Here is a 21,212-nt window from a genome sequence, read left to right as displayed (position 1 = left end):
AACCGTCTATCTTCACTTCCATTCCTTCCCATTCCAGTCTTCTCATGAAATTCTTGAGGGTGGCACTGAAGATTTTCAGTGAAATGGTATCACCCCGCCGAACCCCTCTCTTTACATCAATGATCACTTCCTTGTAGGATGGTGAGATCCTGGTGGTGAATCCGTAATACAGCTCACGGAGGATCTTGATGCACTGAGTCTGAATGCTCTGTTTGGCTAGGGTTTCAATGAGTGCTTAAATAACAAAACCAAAGTCCTTCTTTAAGTCAATGAATGTTAGACAGAGCGGCATCTTGAACTCTTGCAGAACTTCAATGAGCTTGGTCACTGTGTGGATATGGTCGATCGTGCTGAATCCTTTTCAGAACCCGGCTTGCTTGCATCATTGTCCTTCATCTAGTGTTCTGCTTACTCTATTCAGAATGACTCGAGTGAACAACTTATAGATAACGGACAACAGGCAAATTGGGTGAGAATTGTGATGTTGTGGATGTCTGCCTTCTTGTGCAAAAGAACAGTACTTTTGGTTTCCCATTGGGATGGAACCTTGCATTCGGATAGGTAGTGTGTGAAGAGCCAAGCAGTGTATTGATGAGTACTGGCGGCAGATTCTTCAGGTGTTCAGGTCTGACCTTGTCTAGACCGGGTACAGTATGTATCTTTACCAATGAAATAGCATATCAGATTTCAGAAGGGAGGACGTTGGGAACAACGTATCCATTCTGCGGAATTTGGTATGTGGGCAGGTGGACATGACTGTTGAAGACATCTGAGTAGAAGTCGTGAATAATCCTCTCCATTGCCCTTCTGGAAGATGTTATAGATCCATCAGGATGTCGGAGGACAGTCATCTTGGTGTTGTAGTTGGCAAAGGACAGGTGAGCGTTGAGAAAACTTTTCCTGGCTTTTGCCACAGTGGACAACACTGCAGCTTTTCTCTCTTTGAGGTCTTCCTTTATTGGTTCTCTGCACAGCTTTGTGAACTCGGACATTAGCTTGTGATTGCCTGAGGCTCATGCCAAACCACTTTGGCGAATGAGCTCGAGAGTTTCCAAAGACAGGCATCTGTTTGTGGCTTTTCTACTCTGGGCATTCTTTGTGCAGTCATGGAGGTGCTGAACCAGTCGATCATATTCCTGGTCAATGTCAACGATGGCATCTTCCCATGTTGCCGCAATAGTGCCAAAGAGCTCCCAGTTGGATGTCATTAATTGCAGTCCTTTTTCTCCCTGCTCTGTGAAGTAGAATTTTGCACGAAGGAGACGGTGGTCCGATTCCGTTTGGAATTTTGGGACAACAGCGACATCGGTCAGGTAAAACCTTCAATTAAATATGTGGTCAATTTTGTTGTGGAACAGTCAACTGGGAGACTCCCATGTCCAACGTTTAGATTTGGCCTTCTGGAACTGTGAGGTACCATGGATGGTCTTGGTCGACATGATGAACTCAGACAGTCTCTCACACTGTCCATTCCATTCAAGGCCATGGGTCCCAATCTGGAGTTCTTTGGGTGACCTTCTTGGTCCTATCTTGTCATTAAAATCACTGACAATGATCTTGTAGAAGGTGTGGTCTTCTTTATAGAACTTATCCAGCTCCATGTAGAACTTCTCAATTTCTTCTTCATCGTACTTGGATGTTGGTGCATAGATGATGAAGATAGAAACTGCTGGCAGTGAGCCACATCTATTCAAGCGTAATCATCCGATTTGGGTTGTTAGGCATTCGAATGAATCAACACTCATGGCCAAGTTCCTGTTGACAAGGACACCAATGTCACCAATGCCTCTTTTTTTTCATGTTCTGAGAAAAAGTTCTTCTTCTGGCGTGATGTGATCAATGCCTTCTCATTTCAGTCATACCAATGATGTCATACTTGATCGTCTGCGCTTGCATCATCAGATCCTCAATGGATGCACCAATGCCAGCATACATGTGTTGAAAATACAGACAGTAATTTTAGTGCTTATTCATTTTTGCAGTGTAGTTCATCCCTGAGATTTTATCAGCCTCTCCTTGCTCATCCTTCTTAACTCTGCCATATTGGAGGCTCTTTTTGTGTCAGGCGAATGAGGCCCATTGTTGTTACTGTTTTTGGCATATTGAATATGCCTCGGGTAGCTTGCCAGGCTCTGCCATGCGGGAAGGGTACTCACAGTAGTTTGCCGTGCTCTCAGAGGGATGGAGGCTTTTAGGGCAGCCTCCAATCACCCTTACAGGTATTCTCATGGTTCACACCATATTTGAACCCCATCAAATATGGTGTGGAAATTATGGAAAATGGGTATTAAGTGTCTTATGGTGTGTCACGGTTCATGGTCACCCAGTCCAGAAAGCAACCTGGAGCATGGTGGTCGACCTGGAGCATGACCTGGAGCTGGGTAGTGGATGTCGTCCTATGAGGTACTTATCTGGTGCAGGTAGGATGGGTCATCTGGGTTTGATCCCTGGGGCGCAGGATATTGGAGGAGGCAGACAGAGGATCTTGTTTCTGGGTCTCATTGAGCTTGGAGTCCAAGGTCACAAAATTCTGCTTTACCTGGTTCTGTGGGGCTTCACTCATGTGTGAGGTTTGGTTCAAGTGTCCGGGAAGTGGCCTGAAGCGTGGCAGTGGCTGGGTAGTGGAGATAGTGGAGGTCAGCTGATGAGGTATTTATCTGGCGCAGGTAGGGTGAGTCATCTAGGTCTGATCCCTGGGATGCTGGAGATTGGAGGAGGCAGACAGAGGATCTTGTTTCCAGGTCTTGTTGATCCCAGAGCTAGTATCATTCTCAATTAAGACAAACTGAAAGTATTCCTGTGAGTTCAGGTATGAGGCAAGGAAGTTCCCTTTCTTCACTTTTATTCAATATATATGAGAAGTCCTAGCAAAAGCACTCAGGCAAGTTCAAGAAATTAGGGTAGGAGTTATGGTACAATTGAAAGGACTTCATCTTGAACATGGCTAACCTGGGTTCAATCTCTGAACCCTGTAAGGTTCTCTGTGTTCTGCAGGAGTGATCTCTGATTGCAGAGCCAGGACTAATCCCTAAACATGGTTGCATGTGGACCAAAACCAAAACAAAACCAAAAAAGCACTTAAAGGATCCAAATAGAATCTTGACTGAAACTCAATGATTAAGAATCTTGTTACTTTGTATCTCAAGGTGATTTAATAAAAAGTATGATGACATGGTTATATACATAGCATACACTAAAGAGTCCACAAAAAGTTTTAAGAAATAATAAACCAAGATAGCAAAGTGACTGGCTACAAAGCCAATACAAAAAAATCAGTCACATTCCTATATGCAAAAATATATATAAAAATTAAAAGAGAAAATAATCAAAAAGTCTATCCCGTTCATTCAAAATAGTGTTCCACAACATCAAGTATCTATGAATCAGCTTTAAAAGAAGGGTGAGAAATCTATACCATGAAAACTTCAAGGAAACGGAAAGATATTCCATGCTCATAGACTGGGAGAATGAATATAGTTAAAATGATCATCCTACCTAAATTATATATATGTATATACATATGTATATCATGTATATATATTCAAAGAAATCTACATCAAAATTTAGACACCATTCTTCAAGGACATTAGAATATTCATAATAAAGTTTATATAAAATCATAAAACACTCAAGATAGCCAAAGCCATGCTGAAAATTAAGAAACTGGAAGGCATCTCATTACCAAACTTGAAACTATTAAGGACCAAAAGTGAGAGCCTCTCAAAATCTGTATTGCAAACCATAATACCCATAAGTTGAGAGAGAGTAAGAGGGAAATTGTCATAGAGGCATAAAAAGAGAGGTGGGAAAGGATGGGGGAGGGATACCCGGGACATTGGTGGTGGAAAATGTACACCAGTAGAGGGACAGGTGTTCGATCATTGTATGACTGAAACTCAAACTTGAAAGCTTTGTAACTGTAGCTTACAGTGATTCAATAAATAAATAAATAAATAATAAAAGGAGGAAATTGTAAATTAAAAATAATAAAATGAATGTCACTGTCACTGTCATCCCATTGCTCATCAATTTGCTTGAGCAGGCACCAGTAATGTCTCTAATTGTGAGATTTATTGTTACTGTTTTTGGCATATTGAATATGCCACGGGTAGCTTGCCAGGCTCTGCCGTGCAGGTGCAATACTCTCGGTAGCTTGCCGGTTCTCTGAGAGGAGCGGAGGAATTAAATACAAGTTGGCCGCATGCAAGGCGAATGCCATACAGCTGTGCTATCACTCCAGCCCAAAATGAATGTACAAAATAAAATAATAAACTAAAAATAAACTAAAAAACTAACAAATTTAAAAAAAGAAAAAAAACTTAAAAGACATCTAGCCTAATGGGAGGAAATACTTGTACTCAGCAGATCAGATAATGGGTTGATATTCAAGATATATAAAGTACTCACAAAAAACAACTTAAAAGAAAAATCCTATCCAAACATGGAGAATGGGGCCACAGAGATAGTAGAGTGGGTAGGACATTTGACTTCTCATGAATGCCCAGGTTCAATACCTGGCATCCCATAATGGACTCCAAGCACCAACTGGAGTAATTCCTGAGTTCAGAGTCAGGAGTAAAACTCCTGAGCAATGCTGAGTGTGATCCAAAAACAAAGCAACCAAATAAAAAACCAACAAAAATAAAGAGAAGAAATGAGCAAGTACTTCTCTGGTCGATGGATTCATGAAAAAGTGCTCACCAAAACTTATTAGGTAAATCCAAATCAAGGTGACAAAGAGATATCAACTCATACCAGTGAGAATGGCACATAGCAAAAACACTGGAGAACAATCTGTTTTGGTGAGAATGTGGTGAAAGTATAGTCTCATTTACTGCTGAATAAAATGTTGTTTTCAACCCCTATGGAAAATAGTTGGAGATTTCTCTGCAAAGTAAGTACAGCACAGCCATCACTGTAGCACTGTTGTCCCGTTGTTCATCTATTTGCTTGAGCGTACACCAGTAATATCTCCATTGTGAGACTTGTTACTGTTTTTGGTATATCAAATATGCCACAAGTAGCTTGTCAGGCTCTGCCGTGTGGCAGATACTCTTGGTAGCTTGCCAGGCTCCCTGAGAGGGGCAGAGGAATTGAACCTGGCTTGGCCACATGCAAGGCAAATGCCCTACCTGATGTGCTATCGCTCCAGCCCAGCCATACAACCCAGCAATTACACTTCTGGCATCTAACCTCAGGATTCAAAAGAATTCATCAAAAAAAACAGGTATGCCATTATTCACTGTGGTACCTGACACAATAGCTACACTATAGAGTCAACCAAGGTTTGCCAGAACAAATGAGAGGGCAATAAAGGTGAGGTAAATAAACACAACAGAATATTATACAACTACAGGGAATAATGAAATCAGGCAATTCACTGCAACTTGAATAGAACTGAAGAATAACCTGTCCAGTGCATTAAGTCATAATAAGAAGGACAAACAAGATGATTTCACTTAACTGTAATATGCATGATAACTGAACAAGAAAATGCAAGGTGTTAAAGGGTATAGGAAGTGTATAGGAAGAAGAAGCACAGAAATAAATAAACAAAGAAATTGACAGGGGAAGAAGAGGCATATGGTAGGTAACAGGGGAAGGAGGCAAGTGCATGCAGCACACTGACAATGTAAAGATGTGGTATGGACTACATGTCTGAACTATCTTGAATTCATCTCCAAGAAAACTGAGATTCAAGCTATAACAACCAAACTCAATTTCCCAAGCCTGAGTCAGGCTTGGGACTGGAAAGAAACCTGGGAACACTGGTGGACTGAGATTGACACAGATGGTGGGGATGCTGCTGTAACACTGTCTGCCTCAAGCTCAACTATGAATAGCTTCTTAAATCATGGTGAATTAGTAGATTTTATAGAGTAGGCAAAATTCAGGTTCTTTCAAGGAGAAAAGACTGTTTATGAACTGTTATTTACAAAATAAGTCTAACAGACAGTTCTCTCTTGCTCTATTTAGATTATTACCTTGAACAAGAAGGCTGGGGAGACAGCTCAAAGGATTAGAACACAAACTCTGCATGTGAGAGCTCCATGTCCAATCCCGGCACAACACTGACCCCCAGAACCACACAGTCCCTTAAGCAAGCACATAGGAAAAAAGATGAAAAAGAGAAGTGGGTATGTTTAACTCAATACAAGGCACTAGGTAACTGCCTTGGTGCAGAGAAGAAACCAATGAAAAACTGATCATAGAATCCTGAGTTCTGCTGTGTGGAAAAGTTTGATACCCTCATATAGCAGAACCTGTGAGAACATCCTTCTTTAAAAATATCCCTTCCATTTTGTATCACTCTTGTGTCAGCAGGATTCCTGTATCAGTCTGTACATCCCAAGGCCCACCCTTGTCATCTGCCAAATTTCTGCATATTCTTCCGGACCCACTCTGGTATTCCAGCCTTGTGTGGAATCTTTCTTTGCATAAACATTGTACCTCACATTTGTGAGGATTCTTGGATGCTTGTCAACACTTCTTCAAGGATTAGGGCTGATAAGAGTCTATTCACAGACTCCTTAAAACCCAACACAGCATCAGTATGCTGGTTTGCTCTGGGTAAACTAGTATTTCTCAGCCAGTGTTTTCGACCACCTTTTTATGACAATAGTATCATTAGGGACCTTGCTTCCTTTCTGTGCTTTTTCTGTCTACTGGCTGACCCCTTTGTCTCATGTCATGGCCCTTTATTTATGAGAATTTTCACTTGTGACCCCTATGCAATATTTTGGGGGTCACATTGTGCCTAGTTAAAAATGCTTATGTAAAATATTCGGGAAGACAGAGCCATTCATTTTAAAAACATGATAGATGGAAATTAATCTTAAAGGGTCTAAGGAAAAAATGCTACCATGCCTAATAGTTATTTTATTTATTTTATTTTTTTTTTGCTTTTTGGGTCACACCCGGCAATGCACAGGAGTCACTCCTGGCTCATGCACTCAGGAATTACTCCTGGCGGTGCTCGGGGATATGGGATGCTGGGATTCGAACCCAGGTTGACCGCGTGCAAGGCAAACGCCCTACCCGCTGTGCTATCACTCCAGCCCCCATGCCTAATGGTTAGAACATATATGATAGCAGGTTATGAAAACTGAGAAGAATTAAATCCTCTTTCTTTATTTAAAATGATGTGAGTAACTAAACAACAAAATATAGCACAATGCTTAAACCCCAAGTATGAGTTCATATATTCTTTCAATTATTATATATATGACCTTCTGCAAATTCTCCAATATCCCTAACATAAATTTTATCATCTGTAAAATGGGAATCAGGATAATTGTAGAGTTGCGCTAATTTAATTTTTTAATGAGGGTAAAACAACTTTTTCTGTGCCTGGTACTTCCTATCAATGATACTATAGTTCCTAAAATAAAGTTTTACTAAACAAAAGTTCCCCATTAATAGTTCACTGCGTCATCATGGTGGGGGAGGGGCAACAGTGCCAACCGGCAAAGAGTGAAGTAAAAGGTGCATCATTACAACATGCCAGTTGATCAAAAGCTTGCATTCGGTAGACTGGGAGCACCTATGAGGGCGACTGGAGGCCACCCCAAAAGCCTTCGTTCCCCTTGGAGAGCCCAGCAAGCTATTGAGAGTATAGTGCCTGCAGGGCAGAGCCTGGCAAGCTACCCGTGGCATATTTGATATGCCAAAAACAGTAACAATAATGAGTCTCATTTCCTTGACCCTGAGAGCACCCAATATAGCAGCGTTGGGAAGGACGAGTAAAGAGAGACTGCTAAAATCTCAGGGCTGAACTACTTCTTCGTCAAGATCCTGAACAAATGCTTTGATGCTCTTCATGTTCCTGGAGTGAGCAGATACCATTGGGCCATACTAGCACGTGGCAGGGACAAATGGAGATGTTACTAGCACCTGCCCGAGCAAATCAATGAGCAACAGGATGACAGTGATACAGTGATACAGAAACAAAAGTTATTCCCATCATCAGGGATTAGTGACACCTTCTCTCCAGCAACTCTTTGAGTTTTCTGAGCCTTCAATGAGACTATGACCATAAGGCTATTGTATATGTTATTGTTAGTGTTCAGTTCACTTTATATCATTCCTACACAGAGCTTTGCAGGAACCACCAAAAAGGGAGTGGAGTAAAAAGAATGGAGGTCATCCAACATCTGGCAAAGATAACAAAGATAATGAAACTTCACCTGGGAAAAGTCAGCACAATTATGTTAGGAGACTATCTTAATAAGTAAAGGTGTTGGGAGAAATTGTTACCAAGAGAAATCTTGAAGTGACAAGGAATGGAAAACAAAAGTAGCACCAGCAATAAAAAGAAGAGCACGTTAGATTATTTTGTGCATTATTTTAACAAAAAAGTTAAAGACCCACAAGATGACAGATCAATATAATCAGAGAAACTGTGAAAAAGAATAAAAACTGTGAAAATAGAAGGAAGCAGAAGGAAGCAAAAGAAAGTAAGGAAAGGGAGAAGATGCGACTGATAACGTAGAGGATGGTCAAAATGATGGTTAAAATGAATATGATTACTTGGCATAAACTCTGGCTCACACTGTTTCCAATATATTTAAAATGCATGATTAAAAGTTTAAGTTCTTTAAATATCCTTTTGAGGGGGATGCAATTTACAGTTAAAGGAAGGAAGTATAGCAGGTTAAATAATGAGGTCTGGGTGCTAAAGTTTGACAGTAGGGAACCAGGACTCACCGAGAGGCCAACAGCACAGCTCTACATTGGAGCCTAAATGCTGAGGTTGGCTGTAGGATGACATTACTTTGTCCTCTCCCTCCTTGCCATGAGTAGCTTGTCCCGGTTTTTCCCGGAGTTTAGGCTTACCCCAGTCACACCCATCAAGGTGTTCCGGAATCTCTCCCATCCCTTTGTTTAGCTATAATCACTTCTCCATGCAATCTTCCCCAAAAGAGTTAATCCGCGGCTTTCCCTTAATCTGACTCTGCTAATTTGTAAGGTCAGACCTTCCTAGGATACTGAATTTATATTATATAAGTTAATATTGCCTTTCTCCTCTTCTTGTGCCTTTTGAATAATTTACTTTAAAGCAATGTCCTTTCTGTATGGACACGAGAATACAATATTATGCTTTTGTAACTTGGAATTTAATTGGCCTCGAATATTATTCCCTCCTGGGCATCTGCTTTCTCCACTTAAGCCTTAGCTGCCCTCAGTTCCTAGCACCCCAAAAGCAGGGTCCCGACGAGGGATGGGATGGATCCAGGGCAAGTGGTGAGTTATGTGCTACCCTGGCATCAAGATGGGCCTGGCCAAAGTGCCTAATTCTTAACTATAAGTTAAGAGCTTGATCATAGACAAACGCTGTCATGATCCAAAAGTAATGATGAGACTAGGACCCTGCTAGGGATAGGAAAGACTGACCTGGCCTGAGCACTGTAGTCTGAGATTGAGATGGCTCCAGGAGAGCAATTCCATAAGCTTTAATGCATCTCTTATTGTGTCCATACAAAATGATTAATATTATGAATTCTTATATGTTTGCTGGCCGAGGAGAAGAGAAACACACTCATGGGACTCCGCCCTTGGGTGGATCCTCCTGCTGAAAGAGAATTAAGTCCTAGGAGAAGCATCCCCTAAGGGAAAGGAACCTCAACCCTATTGATGGTGACCACACCTATGTGTATGCCCCAAACCCCTCATGCTGGGGAGATTTAACTAGGCTGTAAGAGTGGGTTGGGGGGCCAGATCCACAGATCCAGAGAGAGACCGAGAGCCAGGAGAGAAGTGGAGAGAGAGAATGAAATAAACTGATCGAGCAACCAGTCTGGCCTTCTTCCTTCCGTTGCCTGCCCTCGACTGACAGCACACACAGCGATTCCAGGGCACCGAACTCGGGCGGTGAGACAGAGCCGCTCGGAGAGCCTGCGAGTGCACACGCCCCGTCGGCGAGCTTTAGTTTTTTACAGTTGGCGATACAACTTTTCACTCAGCGTGCCTTAGTTTCTTCATAGAAAGGTAAGAACTGGGTTGGCTACCTTGTTATCTCTTTAGATGTCCAAATTCTAAAGCATGTATCATCTTAATCTCCTCTATTACTAAATAGCTGTGCCCTCTGGAGATGATTGAGAAAATTCCAATTCTCAGGAGGAGGTCAAATTGACTATGTCTTCCTCAGAGTCTTTACCTTTCTCAGAGACTTTACCTAGACCTCTAAATTTATCCCTGGAAACAGGGCCTCTGCACTGCCCGGACTTTCTGGAGCTCTGTGAAAGAGTTTTATATGGCCGAGTAAGCATGCTGGGTAGGAATTCCTGAGGTACAGCTTTGTGAACCCAGCCAGAGAAGCAATGTTCCCAGTTTCCGACTGCTGAGCCTGAGCTTAGCTCCAGACCGGAGGAGAGGCAGACTGGGGGCATCCTGAGAAGCCTGGGCACTGCAAGTCAGAGCTTCCCAGCTCAGCTCACCACCAGCATGACAGCTGGTGGCAGCTTCACATTTATTTTATGGTGAGGACTTCAAAAGAGGTGAACAGCTTTGATGGTGGTCTTCAGCACTCAAGTGAAGGACAGTGTCGCCAGCCCTTCAGCACAAATAGTCACTGAACACCTATGATCTTTCAGGAAGTATTTTGGATGAGATGGAATGGTCAATGTTGGTTATAATATATGAATTCAAAAAGACAAAGAACTACCAAGAATATTTTATCCAGCTAGATTGTCACACAGATTTGAGGAGCTATACCTCATGGAGAAGCAACAGCTTAGGAAATTCACAGGTTTGAAAACACATTGAGAGAAGAGTTAAAAGAGCTTCTTTAAGAGACAGGAGAAATTCCCTATCAGTGGCATTGAGTATGATACTCACTAATGATGCATATGGTTGTCCTCTACTGGATAAAGAAAAGTGAAAAACATATAGCAATTAATCATCACAAATTAAGTTTTGTTGATTTATTTTTTGATAATTCTATTTGCCATTATTTTAATGGTTTTGTGTTTTAGTATTTAGTAATACTAAATAGATTTGGTATATGCTTGCAAAGGGGACAAAATATAGCTTCATTTGCGACAGGTAAGATATGATTGCAGCAATAAGATCCAAGTACAAAATAAAAATTAATGCAAAATATTTTGGATGGCCAGAGTTGAAAACATTGTTATGTAAATGAGAATAGGCAGTATACATTATTGAATTAAATGTTTTTAATTTCTTAATTTACTTAGGTTAATATCATATAGCAATCCATTACTACAATTTGACTTTTGTTGGTTTATTTTCTGATAATCTCATTCTCCATTTCTTTAAGTTCCGTTTGAGCAAGTAATATGGAAATAAATTTACTTGCCTGCCAAGAGGACAGGCAGACTGGGTGGTAGGGAGACTGGGTGCCCTGGTAGAGAGAAGGAGACACTGGTGGTGGGATTGATGTTGGAGCATTATATTCCTGAAGCAACTCTATTATGAACACTTTTATAAATTACAGTGTCATAATAATAATAACAACAACAACAACAGAAAACAGAGCCTAGCTACATTAAGCTAAACATTCTGTTAAGGACCGAGACAATCCACCAAGAAACCAACAAATATATGGTGTCAGATGGTGTTAGTTATCCAAAAAAATTAAAACAAGAACAAGAGATGAGGTTAGCAGAGGAGTGCAATCTTGAACATTACATTTCACAGCACAAAGATCTAGTGCTAGGAAGTTTCCAACTACAAAGCAAAGGAAGGGTAATACTTAATGAAAAGACACACTTGGCAAAAAAGTTCACACATATGATTTCCAGTGAAAAGTGAAAATAATAGGAGCAAATGTTAAGAGATCAGAGGTGTGGATTACTGAGGCAGACCATACAGGGCCACGGCAAAGAGCTTCTCTCTTAGCTCAGTGTTGGTCTCTGGGAATCTTCAAGAGTTATGTCCTGTGGCTTCCTAAATCTCCCACTAAAGTACACAGCTTTAACAAGAAGCAAGATGACTGGTGTCCATTTAAACAAATAACACTTTTTACAGCTAAGACATGAATATTTATTTCTTCCAGCTCAGAGGTTCCCAAACTTATATGGCTTACTTGTCCCTTTCCAGAGGAAAAAAGTTACTCTTGTGGAGTATGGCTGACATAGGAGGTGTGTTTAAAGTTGGACAGCTGTAAAATGGAATCTCTATTATTAAAATAAATATAAATCATAGTGCCTAAAAGAATAACAAATCATGGTGCCTAATTTTTAACTACTTAGTGCACCCCAATTGCACCCGAAGTTAGCCCCCATAAATGCAGTGCTCCACCAATGGGGAAAGCAGCATCACCCACTTTGACACTCTAGCCCAGGGTATCATGCTACTCTTGATGATGATCATTTGAATATCAAAACTTTGCACATTGAAACTCAATATATGTTGGCACTGCTACTTCTAAAATTAAGTCACTGTTTCCCCTCAGGTGCTAACTGAGTTGGTTCCATGATCTCCTAGTGAGCTTCTCCCATTGAATAGCATTGAATCAGACCAGGTAAATGGACTATGTCTCCAACCTTCTCCTGACACATGGAGACCAACTGAGTCCACAGCAAGCCTGCATTCCCTAGGCTTAGGGGACCTATTATTCTGAATACAGTTCATTTCCTAATGTCTGGTCCTGCTTCAATTTTAATAAACTATTTTCTAAGATTTCTACTTATGCCTGTTCTTGACTAGGTGTCTCCATTAACAGCTTCAAACTTCTAATGGGTCAATGTCCTCCTCTCTCTTTTGGATCACTTACCTCAGAAAAGTACCTACATGTCACTAACTTGGATCACCAACCATGCTCAGCCTAGCACAATCTTACGTGTCTTGATTTCAAAGTTATTTAAGGTATTTTCCTTATTTGACAGCCTCCCTCTATAGTTTCCCTCTCACTTCTTTATTTATTTATTTATTTATTTATTTATTTATTTATTTATTTATTTATTATTAATGAATCACCGTGAGGTACAGTTACAAACTTATGAATTTTCATGTTTGCATTTGGTTTACATCCCTCCACCGGTGCCTAGGAGTAGTAGAGATAAGAACCAGGAGGTCTGCCCCACAGCTTGGAAATTAGCCTCACATGCTGGGGGAAAAGGCAACAGAGATAGAGAAGGAAACACCTAGCAGAGAATTTTGGGAGGACCCACTCCCACTCAGGTTGAAAACTGCATCCCTCTCACTTCTGATCTGAAAATTGTGCTGAACTATGCAGGAAGTTTTTGAAAAATATCAATTCTCACTTTACATCACACACTAATTAAATAAGAATCATTAGCATGAAGACAGATATTAGAACTTTCAGTACTGTGCAACAGTGACTGAGAATCACTGTGTTTCAGCAGTACTCAGCTCTCTAACATGGCACAAACTAAGTGAGGATCTCTCTTAGGATGTGCATTATAATTCAGTAGGTCTGAAGTTAAACCCAAGATTCTGCATTTCTAATAAGTTCACACAAGATACAGTTCATATTCTTGCATGACCACAGTTTGAGCAATGGGGATCCAGAGACAGTCAAATTTAAGGGGTATACAAGTATACTTTACTATTTTCCTATAGCCAAAGTCATTATCCATTATGATAAGTTCCCTTTAATGCTGGAAAGGGACTTTTGAAAGATTTGAAGAAAATGTATAGAAGATAAAATAAATTTTCTACTAATATGGGATAAAAAGTTTCTCACCTGAAAAAACTGTTACATGATCTACTCCATTATGAATAAAAATATTTATATAACAGAGTACCCAACACACAGCTGGTGCTCAATAAATGGTACTTGTGACATCGTTGTTTTTATTATGTTGAAGGCAATGTCCTTACCCTAATTCCTAAATCAAATAAGTATGGATCTGTAATATACTTTAAAAAATTTAAATATCATGTCTAAAGGTCTGATTGGGCTCTACAAACCCTGTTTGCCCTTAATGGATGTGTGACAGAAACAGCCATGCAAAAGATGAATTGGGTCCTGCAGCTTTCATTCCGGGAACAACCATATGGCCACTGCCAGTCTAGGGATACAAACGTCTTTGCTTCTCTCATTTATTTCATTTATTTTCATACATTGTGGATATACACCTATCATACAATCAGGGCTAACATTAGGGTTTGCTATTTGTGAAAACCTGTTTTTATTGTTCTAATTCTTCATATCCCTATAACAAATGCTGGCATATATACTCAACTCAACTTCAATGGCTGATGTAAAAATTCATGGATAAAAAGAAACCTGCCAAGGTTGCACACATATTAGGTATAAGTAAGAGAAAGCAAAGATGAATATATTTTAGAGTACATGTCTTTCCAACCTTATTAAGAATTACATGTCATGGAATTTCACTCTTATCCAGTGTGAGAGATGCGGATGTTGATGCTACTGTCCAAGAACAACTTCTGGGACTAAAACTGTTCAGATGTCATAGAGCCTCCTGGTCCAATTTCTGGGTAATGTTTAAAAGGTTCCCACAAAAAAAATTTCACTGGACTCCTAAATTAGGTGGTTTATTGATTTGACAATGGTAAAATTACAGTCAAGCAAAAATCTCTGTTAAAATTTTTGCCTAAATTACAGCAGTTTGTGGTAAAAAATATCAGCTACTTGGAAAAGCAGTGTGTCTACTACATGTTGCAGATGCCCTAGGTTTTTCTTTTAATGTATTTTAGATTTAAGTATCATAAAAATAATGCTTTCTGACGCAGGGAAACAATTCTTGCTAACTGCATATGAAGATTCCCAAGAGACATACGGGTTGGAATTTCTTAAAACACAGGTGGGAATCATGCTTCTATAAGCTTCCCCCATGTAATCACTGAAGGAAAGAATATATACAAAACCCAAAACACTTTCACAAGTCCTCCAGAGTGTGAAAGACACTCACAGGCAACTCAAGACTTCCCACTTAAATCTGTCTGGACTTAATATCTGAAACCTACCTGCCTCCTGAATTAAACTGGGGAAATTTAAGCACCAAGGAATGAAGATAAACTTCCAGGCTGCTCTAGATAACGAAGTGACTTGAAGGTCAAGAATCAATGATACAGTCTGTCTTCAAGTCTAGAGTGATTTTGTGAGTCCCAGACATCTACAATTTTAGGAGCTCCCAATGTGATTCTATTGTGCAGCTCGGTAACTATCTTCTCATGAAGATGACTCCACTGAGATTCCTTATATTTACTGCCTACATTTAAAAATACCTAATACCAAGTCTGAAAATGTATCTTAGATTTTGCAATAATATATCTCTTTAATTTTAAATCAGGGATTTTATATCTAACTTCGAAAGAATCCCTGATATATTAAAGATTCTATTAAATTCTGTGTAATATTGCTAATTTTGCACAGAATCTATCAAATTCTGAAAGGTTTGACTCTGCTAACTAAAAGGCGGCCAACCCAGGTTTTAGTCTTCCCTCTCGGGGAGCCAGGCAAGCTACCAAGAGTATCTCGCCCGCACAGCAAAGCCTAGCAAGCTACCCATCGCATATTCGATATGCCAAAAACAGTAATAAGAAGTCTCACAATGAGACATTACTGGTGCCTTCTCAAGAAAATTGATGAGCAATGGGATGACAGTGACCATTCATATCCATAGCAGTGCTGCTCTTAGGGTTTTGCAGTCAGTGATTATTTTATTTTTGTGTTTGTTTGTTTTTGTTTGGGTCACACCCGGTGCTGCTCAGGGGTTACTCCTGGGTCTACACTCAGGAATTACTCCTGGCAGTGCTCAGAGTACCATATGGGATTCTGGGAATCTAACCCGGGTCGGCTGCGTGCAAGGCAAACGCTGTGCCCACTGTACTGTTGCTCCAGCCCCTCAGTGATCATTCTTATGTTTATGTCATGGTTTTTAAGTGAGCTTTCTTTCATACTGACAGTGTGAATTTTTTTATTTTTTATTTATTTATTTTGCTTTTATGGGTCACACCCAGTGATACACAGGGGGTAACCTGCTGGTTCTTCACTCAGGAATTACTGCTGGTGGAGCTCAGGGGACCATATGGGATGCTGGGAATCTGGGACTCGAACCCGGGTCGGATGCATGCAAGGCAAATGCCCAATCTGCTGTGCTATTGCTCCAGCCCTGTGAGCTGTGAGAATTACTAAGTCTTTCTACTCCTTATATAAAATAAAAGTATTTAAAATATTGCTGCGATAAGTAAGATAATATATGCAAAATACCCAGCATAAAACAATATCCCATAATATATGAATTTATATTTTCCTATTACTGATTCTTTATATTATTCACATTTTGATGATCTTAATCTGTCACTAAGTTTCCCTGAGCTTCAAGCATAAATTCACACAAGAACGAAATAACATGCAGTTTCACTTGTATGTTATAAAAAGGACCAAATAAGGAGTCGATGGTACATTACTACACAGGAATTCATCATTCATTAAGGGAATCTACACAGCAATGGGAGTATCACCCTAGAAATCACTTTAAAATATTGAGATTCCAAATAGGAATGCCATTCTATATCTGGGTGAGGCCATTTTTGTCACATACCTGTATCCTAGAGAGCCAAAACCATCCCACCAAACAGAAAATTAAGTGGCTGTACTTTCCCATGGCTACCACAAGCTCCTATACAGGAGACAGAATTAAGCTAGTCGCCAAAATCAGCTCTCATTCGACCAAGAACTCATCAGTAGTGGTATTTCCTGAGCCGATGACTACCTACTCATTTACAGATCAGAGTCTGCACAACAAGGTTCCACCAAGTGCCCCATCAGACCAGAAACATCATGGAACCTCTCACTATCCTCAACAAAGACGATCACATCTCACTTACCTGGAGTCTGTTTGGCTGTACGCACGGGGGTGTAGTGATTTTTTGAGGATGATCTGACTGGTGTGTTTTCTTTGGGAGAGGTATCGATGGCTGATATAGTTTCTCTTTCACAGTGTGCTATGGGAATTGGTCCTTGCTGTCTTAAGATATCAGCCAGAGCCCTAGATAGGAGAAAAATCACAGAATGAGATACACAGAGTAGGTATATACACAACAAAGAGAATTGGCATAGTTCACAGGTGCTTTAAAATAGAGAACTTGAGGGAGAGATAGAGACTTAGCACTCAGATCTGTAAAGCCATAGCTTCATCTAGTTCTTGTCTCATGGGAATCACAGAACACAGGTACTCATGCTGTATAGGCACTAAGAGGCAGTGATCATGGTGTTTCTTTTCTTTCATTCATTTCAAATCATATCCACGGGAGCTCTTTCAAAATATGGGTCTCTCAAATTCTCCTTTCCAAATAGAAGTTAGCAAGTGGAATGACACTGCAGTGAAGGCCTGATACCAGTGGTTCTCAAATTCAAAAGGAGATTATAACTACCAGGAGCCGAAACATAACAGTGATTTTAGCATGCAGTCTATACCAATGACTCAGATAAGAACATTCACAACTTCAAGTCTCAAAGAAAGATATGATTAAACTGCTAATTCAGGGCACCCATATTTTAAAAATAAGGCGTGGATGGCTAGGTCAGAAGGTGAATTCATCTGAAGCTAAGAAAAGGAAACAATTATAAACACACGAAGAGATAACAGAGACATTGCTAGAGTTGGAGAGCATGATACACCAAGGGGGCAATATCTAGTCTCAATAGCCTTGGACTAAGCATGTATCCATTACTGTATGGAAAGGCCAATGAAGCACTGTCTGTTATCTGGAGACTAACCATTTAGGGAAAAGCACTCTCATGCCTGTTTCCAGACAAATCTCCTTCATGGATGTGAGATATGACTTAATCATTGTCAGTAAAAATCTAAGACACACAAAGATGCTCTGGGGAGAAAAGATGCATGGACAAACCACCAAAAAGAAGCCATCCATAAGTTCCTACATGGCCAGTCACCTGGCTCTGAATGCACCCTTTTCCGGAAAAGTCAGGGGAGAATTTCCATCACCTTTAAAAATTTTTTTTATTTTATTGAATCACTGTGAGATAGTTACAAGCTTTCATGTTTGGGTTAAAATCTCACAATGATCAAAAACTCATCCCTCCACCAGTGCACATTCCCCACCACTGATATCCCGGGTATAACCCCCCTTTTCCCACCTTCCCCCTGCCTTCATAGCAGACAATATTCCCCATACTCTCTCTCTACTTTTGGGCACTATGGCTTGCAACACAGACACTAAGAGGGTCATCATGTTTGTTCCATTATCTACTTTCAGCATGCATCTCCCATCCCAACTGGTTCCTCCAGCCATCATTTTCTTAGTGATCCCTTCTCTATTTCATCTGCCTTCTCCCCTCCACTCATGAAGCAGTCTTCCAGCTATGGGGAAATCCTCCTGGCCCTTGTTTCTACTGTCCTTGGGTGTCAGCCTCATGTGATGCTATCCTACACTCCACAAATGAGTGCAGTCCTTCTATGTCTGTCGCTCTCTTTCTGACTCATTTCACTTAGCATGATACTCTCCATGTCTATCCATTTATAAGCAAATTTCATGACTTCATCTCTCCTAACAGCTGCATAGTATTCCATTGTGTAGATGTACCAAAGATTCTTTAACCAGTCATCTGCTTTAGGGCACTCGGGTTGTTTCCATATTTTGGCTATTGTGAACAGTGCTGCAATGAATATATAGGTACAGATGTCATTTCTACTGTGCTTTTTTGCACCCTCGGGATAAATTCCCAGAAGTGGTATTGCGGGATCAGATGGAAGCTCAATTTCTAGTTCTTGAAGGACTGTTCATATTGTTTTCCAGAAAGGCTGGACCAGTTGACATTCCCACCAACAGTGAAAGAGCGTCTTTTTTTCCCCACATCACCTGGAGGTGTTTCTGAGGAGTGAACAAGGTACCCCATCTCTAAATCTGTTCCAGTGAGCCAGTCAATCCCAAAGTTTCTCTTATATATTAAAATTTCAGCTCTCAATATCCTTTCACTCTTGCAAAGGGATAGCCATGGCAGTATAAAAATATGGTTTTTAAAAAAACTAGTTATTTCCATTATGCAACCTGTGACATATTGAACCTCTGAGAACATAATCAAGCTGTCCATCATAATTTAGTGGCATTTATATTGGAATTTCAGATTTTCAAATGCTTTTCTGTTACTGACTTCTTTTAGAATGTGCAAGAACACATGTTACCACCCCCACTTACTTCTGTGGAACAGAAAGCAATGAAGGCAGACTCTCACGAGTTTGGTTGAGGCCTTCAGGCAGACTCAGGGTATGGTTCAAAGAACCCAAGATTCAGGGTCTGGTAATAATAATAATTAATAATGATAACAACAATCATTATTTTAAAAGATCAAGACACCTGGGGTCTAAGACCAGCTCTGACTCTGATGAGCTATACCCCTTTATGCATATGTTATATAGTCTAAACTTAAAATGCTATTTTTCTTGCATCAGCAAAACAGTTTAAATGATCGTGACTTTAAAGATTCTCTCCAGTTTTTAAAACCAGACACCCATGAGTGTTTCCTTGATTTCTTTGCTCCTCTGGCTATCAAAAGCACTTTCCTAACATTTATTTTTGTTTGTTTGTTTTTGAGTCATACCCAGTGGTGCCCAGGGATCACATTTGGTGATGCTCAGAGATCCATACATAATGCCAGGGATCAAACTTGCATCACGCCATGCCAGGCAGGTGTATCCCTGTTACACTATCTCTACACTTCCCCTAGCACCTTTTCAGTAAGAAAATCATGGATTGAAATTTCTAAAAGAGGTATTTTCCCACATCTCTCCCTGATGTGCACTTTCTTGGTCAGGGGCATATTTATGCACCTCTCTATGTGAGATGTATGTATTCTTCTTTTAGGGAATATTTCCCCATTTGGAAAAAATGATCCCAAAATCTCCATCTGTGACATGTACTCTGCATTTTTCAACTCTGGATAATTTCTTCTCTCATTTACCAAATAACTTACGTTTTTTAAAAAGAAGTTCTCAAAGAAATACAGAACAATTAAATAGAAGTAAATTCAGAAATAAAAGTTAACTCAAAATAGATTGTAAACATGAATACTTAAGCTAAGTATAAATTCAGAAAAATATGAAATTAAACATTTCTGAACTTGTATTAGGCAGTTTTGTTTTGTTTCAGGGACACACCCTGAAATGTTCAAGGATTAGTCCTGGCTTGGTACTCAGGAATTGGTCCTGGTGGTCTTTGGGGGAGCATTTATCACTGTATCACTGTCATCCTGTTGCTCATCAATTTGCTCGAGCGGGCACTAGTAACATCTCCATTTGAGACTTGTGCTTGGGGAACCACGTGTGGTAACAGATCTTGAGCGTAGATAGGCAATATGCAGACAAGACTCTTCCCTGTCTCAATAAGCCACATTTAAATATCAGTCTACCCCAATATCTGAAAATACAGTGCTCCTATAAAAACATTCATAACTTTTAATATTATAATGTTAAGATACAATTGCCAATCATTTCTAGAATAAAAATTCAGTGTTCCCAAATTTAAAATTGTCTCACACCAAATAACACATAAAACCTATAATAATACCATCTAATAAAAGGATGGACTTTTATAGAAAACTTATGTTCAGTAAAAATAGAGTTCCTGCTGCAGGAGTTTCCTAGGGTCACCCTCACTGCTCTGGGCGCATGTTGCCTCTACAACAACTACTACAGAAGCAAGCACAGATGCTATTTTCGTTTTTCACTTATCATTGTAAAAGTAAAGTCTTTCTCTTCATTAAAGAAATTCGTCATTAGCATAGTTCCTCTATAAAAGCAAAGTAGTGTAACACAAACTTTCAAGAAATGAAAAGTACCTTTATTAGTGGCTCAACTTAGAAACAATCAAGTATCCACTAAATGGTGAAAAACCGAGTGGTATAGTCTCACCATAAATTATCATTGTTATTATTGCCAAGTCTTATAAAGCAATGCAATTTGGGGCAAGAGAAATAGTACAGGTGTTCAGGTATTTACCTTCCATGTTGCTAACTCAGTTCAGACCCCAGAATTCACATGTCAGAATTACGTCCTGAGTACAGAGTCACAAGTAAATCCTGAGCATTGACAGATGCCACCCCTACCCCTGCCTCACAAAAAAAGCATGCATGTTATAACATGAATAAGTATTAAAATTATCATATTAAGTAAAGGAGACCAGTCACAAAAGACACAGGTTATGTGATTCTATTTATATAAAATGTTCACATACACAGAATTATGGAAACAGAAAATAGACTTATGAATAACAGGTCTGTGTGAAGGAGAGTCACC

General features: G+C 39.9%; 1 protein-coding gene across 1 annotated transcript in view; it reads right to left on the bottom strand.

Moving 5' to 3' along the window:
- SHISA6 (shisa family member 6) overlaps positions 1–21,212 on the bottom strand; it is a 449,040-nt gene that overhangs the window by 404,692 nt on the left and 23,136 nt on the right. Inside the window, exon 2 of the mRNA XM_004603984.2 lies at positions 16,786–16,946. Within this exon, the coding sequence (XP_004604041.2) occupies positions 16,786–16,946 (161 nt within the window). The remainder of the gene's footprint in view (positions 1–16,785; positions 16,947–21,212) is intronic.

The sequence above is a fragment of the Sorex araneus genome, chromosome 6 (genome assembly GCF_027595985.1).
Source record: "Sorex araneus isolate mSorAra2 chromosome 6, mSorAra2.pri, whole genome shotgun sequence".
Classification (NCBI taxonomy): domain Eukaryota; kingdom Metazoa; phylum Chordata; class Mammalia; order Eulipotyphla; family Soricidae; genus Sorex; species Sorex araneus.
Note: the sequence above shows the minus strand (reverse complement) of the source record. Positions and strands in the feature narration are given on the sequence as shown.